This window comes from Pinus tabuliformis, chromosome 1_1 (genome assembly GCF_031772625.1).
Source record: "Pinus tabuliformis cultivar Carrire ecotype Pingquan chromosome 1_1, CPIR1, whole genome shotgun sequence".
In the NCBI taxonomy this organism is placed as follows: Eukaryota; Viridiplantae; Streptophyta; class Pinopsida; order Pinales; family Pinaceae; genus Pinus; species Pinus tabuliformis.
The window spans coordinates 678,091,570-678,095,624 of NC_142297.1; the positions used below are offsets into that span (position 1 = coordinate 678,091,570).

Genomic DNA, 4,055 nt, shown 5'->3' on the forward strand with positions numbered 1-4,055 from the left:
TTCAATAGACATAGTCTGAACTAGTCGTACTGTAGATAAAGCTACATAGATGGATGTAGTTAAAGACTGGTTATAGGAACCAGGGGAGGTTAATCGAGAACTGGTTATTGAATGATAGTCAGAATATAACCTCGTCCATAAGACCGAGTCACTGTTTAACAGTGAATAAACTAACAGTGGAATAAATAGTATTAAATATCTTGATAAATAATCAAGTAGATACCTGAATGTGTCGACAGGAGTGAGGTTAGAACCTCTGAGTCTGGGTAGAAGAGCAGTGACGATAGTCAGATGCTACCTTGTCGACGGAAGAATAAATAAACCCTCAGTTGTTTAATACAAATGACTGACGATATGAAAATACACAGAAAGGTTACCCCAGACAAACAACGTTAATTTGATAACTGTGCAAACAGAAAATGAGAATATTAATATATTTCATCAACCCGTGTTCTCAAAAATACAGTGTTAGCGGACATGGTAACAAGAACCCAGCTCTTTGGAGCGATAAATCGAAAGAGGAATATATTCATGTATACAAAACCCTATGCATGTAAATCGAAAAGGGGAATATATTCATATATACAAAATCCTGTGCATGCAAATCGAAAGGAGTTATACAGTTATAAGTATACAAAATCCGGTGCATGCAACTTCGATAAGAGGTATGCTTACATCTACAAGATAATCTGTGTATGCATTTGCAATGAAAACCTCAAGCATATATATAGTGCGACATTTCCATAGCGAAAGGGAAAAATTATAATATCGTTTCGGTTAACCCTTCAAATGCATACTGTACAAATACCGAACAGACTTAATAAACAACAGTCGCATAGGAATGCAGAACGAAGCAACCATCACAACCTGGGATAATCCATAAGGTTGCCGTCGTAAAAGCGAGTGAAACCAGTAACAGAAACATGAACTCCATGCACTATTCTAACACAGTTGAACACAGATTTAATTCATATATGATGATGCAAAAACGTAAACGGCCCTGAGGGCTCAGACTAAATCGTATTTCATACATAAATTACAAGGGTTCCATATATATATATATAAAGCACAAAAGAACAATACCCGAATGGCGAAAACCCTTGAAGCATAGAACTGTTCATACATTATTTAACGGAGAATCTCAAAAATAGAACCCGAACCCTTAACCAGGTCTGTGTGTAGATCTGAGTTACATGTCCGAGAACAGACATGGTAAACCAAGAATTTGAGCACGCCGCAAGGGGATGCATTCAACAAAAATAAGTCCTTAATACATACAACAGAACTCAGGAGGAACTCCACCGTGGTGAACACCTCCATAAAACAGGTCATGGACTTGACCAGAACACGAAAGAAGACCTAAACTCAAATGGTGAGGGTTCTCTATGGAGAATACCTCGTCAAGCAATGCAGGGAAACCCTCATTCGAACAGCGGCTGCACAATTGTAATAAACCACTCAAATCGATGGCCGTGAGCTCTCGCAAGCAGAAGCAAAACAAAGGAGAGCTGAAGACATACCTGCGGCCGTCGAGAGGGTGGAACCTCCAGGTATGGGTGCCTTGGCTCCACCAGGAGGGCGTGCCCTGTGAGCAAAGAGGAAACAATCTTTAGAAAACATTACAGACAATCATCCCTGTAAAAATGTGCAGTAGATTTAAGAGTCGAGGTTCAGATACCTGTGTAGGATTGGTTTTGGTCACATCGCAGCTTGCCGAGAAATTGCAGGTGAAGAAAATAGCACTGGTAGAGTGGAACCGGAGGATGAACGCCGAGACGGAGCCGGAAAGGCCGAGCAAGTGAATAAACCCCGAGAGTGATCGGTTGAGGTTTTGTAAAGACCTAAACCCTTGAGTGTTTTGCAGCCGTTTGATTCTGCGGTGAGATCCTGACCGTCTATGCAGGGCGGGAACCCCAAGCGTAGAGTCCGAGATCTCTGTGACCGAGGTGTCACATGGCCAAAAGAGCCAAACCTTGCCACCTATCTCAGAAAGGACTGAAGTCTTTAAATCAGGAATGAGATGGCACCTGCAAGGCCTGCGGCAGGACCGCCGAGACCCGAGCCTCATTAATAATCACTGAGAGCTGTTAGAACGATAGTTGGCTGTCACATAAAGTCAACACGTACATAAACCAGTATGACCTGGCATTGCAAAGTCACGTAGCTCATATAATCTCCGGTTGCAATGGGAATAGAATATAGGTTAACAGTTGTACATACATGGCATGCGTATGGTGTCAATTAATATATGTGCTTACATATAGGTTGGAATAGCATATGATATATATAGCAAAGGTGTTAAATAAAGTATACAGTAAATTTTTTTTTTATGTATGTGAATATAGGTGTGACAATTGGTATCAGAGCCCAGTTTCAACACTATGGCCTCAAGCAAAACATGTTTCACTGTGCAGAAGCCTACACCATGCATATGTATGTAAGTTAATAATCTAACTAACTGCTGTTCTGTCTATTTTGGGGTAAAGCACAGAATTACAACAGTTAACAGTTAAATCAGAGAGGAGACAAAATGCAAGGAACCGGCAGTAACCCTCAGGAGAACACGGAGATGTGGGTACAGTTGGGTGAGGCAACACGAAGTACCAATCTGGCAATACTGGAAACTGTTCAAGAATTGAAAAATGAGATGGCACGTTTGCGAGAGGACAACACGCGTTTAACAATTGAACAAGAAAGGATTCTGAAGAGTTTGTTGGATAGGCAGAATCCACCTCTATCTAATCCCAGCGCGGAACAACAGAGGATGACGGAAGAACAAAATTATCAGATTGAACCTGAAATGTCAGAGGGCAAAGAGGATCATTCTGACAATGTACCAGAGCAGCAAACTTCAAAACGTCAGAGGATGGAGCTGCAGGGAGAATTTCGAAAAATTAAACCCCCACATTTTGATGGCGAACAGGAGGAAGCAGCTGAAGCTTGGTTAATAAATATGAATAAATATTTTCAGTTGTACGAGTATGATCATAACTTGAAGGCGAGATTAGCTATCTTCCAGTTACAAGGTAAGGCAACCTTGTGGTGGGAGGAAATCAAGATTGTCAAAGGGGTAAGTGAACGAACCATTACCTGGGAGAAGTTCCAGAAATACTTCAAAGAAAGGTACCTGACTGAACGCTTCTACGATGAAAAGGCAAGGGAATTCCATGATTTAAGATTGGGTCAGCAGACAATGGACGAGTTCATTAATCGCTTTACCTCTCTGTTACGTTATGTACCTTATATCAAGGAGGAAAAAGCCAAGGTACAAAGGTTTGTGAGTAGCTTACCTTCATACATAAGAGAGAGGATTGAATTTGACAATCCTAGGACCATGGATGAGGCTATTCGTAAAGCGAGGATCTGCTACCAGCAGAATAAACAGAAGGGGGATACTTCAAACAAAAGATGGAATGAGAAAAAGAGTAGTCGGACGGTTGGAAGTAGCAAGGGAGGTCGCAGCAGTGGAAGTAAGGGAGCTGGTAAAGGATTAAACAACAGGTCTGTTGCCAGGAATGCACCCCGATCTAGGCCAATGAGTGAATGAAGAGTAAGTGAGCAGCCTGTTAGACCAGAAGGTGAGGGGATGACCAGACCTCCAGTTCAATGTTGGGGCTGTGGAGGACCTCACTATGTTAAAAATTGCCCATAGCGAAAGGGGACATATCAGATATCCCAAATTCATGAAGCTTCGACCGTTGGGGACGTGGCACGTAATGTACCCATAATTAATGCAGCTTTGGAAGACCGCCAAGCAGAATACCAGCCGACTATGGTTGAATTTCAAGGTAAAATTTCGAACCTTTCTATAGCTGTTCTTATAGATCCACGAGCTACTTTAAGTTATGTTAGCCCAAAGATAGTAGAACAGTGTAAGTTACAATCTGAAAAATTTAGAAATCCATGGTTGGTACAGTTGGCTACAGGAGCCAAGAGACGGGTGTTGGCCAAGATAAATAACTGCTCTCTAACCATAGCAGGGCAGCCAGTAGTGGCAGACTTGAACATACTACCTTTGGGTTCATATGACATCCTGATTGGGATGGATTGGCTGG

At 41.9% G+C, this 4,055-nt stretch overlaps 1 protein-coding gene across 1 annotated transcript; it reads right to left on the reverse strand.

Moving 5' to 3' along the window:
• Positions 1-1,100: 1,100 nt before the first annotated feature.
• Positions 1,101-2,068, reverse strand: LOC149215230 (uncharacterized). The gene is made up of 3 exons (XM_089389658.1): positions 1,679-2,068; positions 1,521-1,585; positions 1,101-1,436 (listed from the first exon to the last, which is right to left on the reverse strand). The coding sequence occupies exons 1-3, from the start codon at positions 2,066-2,068 to the stop codon at positions 1,268-1,270; spliced, it is 624 nt and encodes a 207-aa protein (XP_089245784.1). The 3' UTR covers positions 1,101-1,267.
• Positions 2,069-4,055: the final 1,987 nt, after the last annotated feature.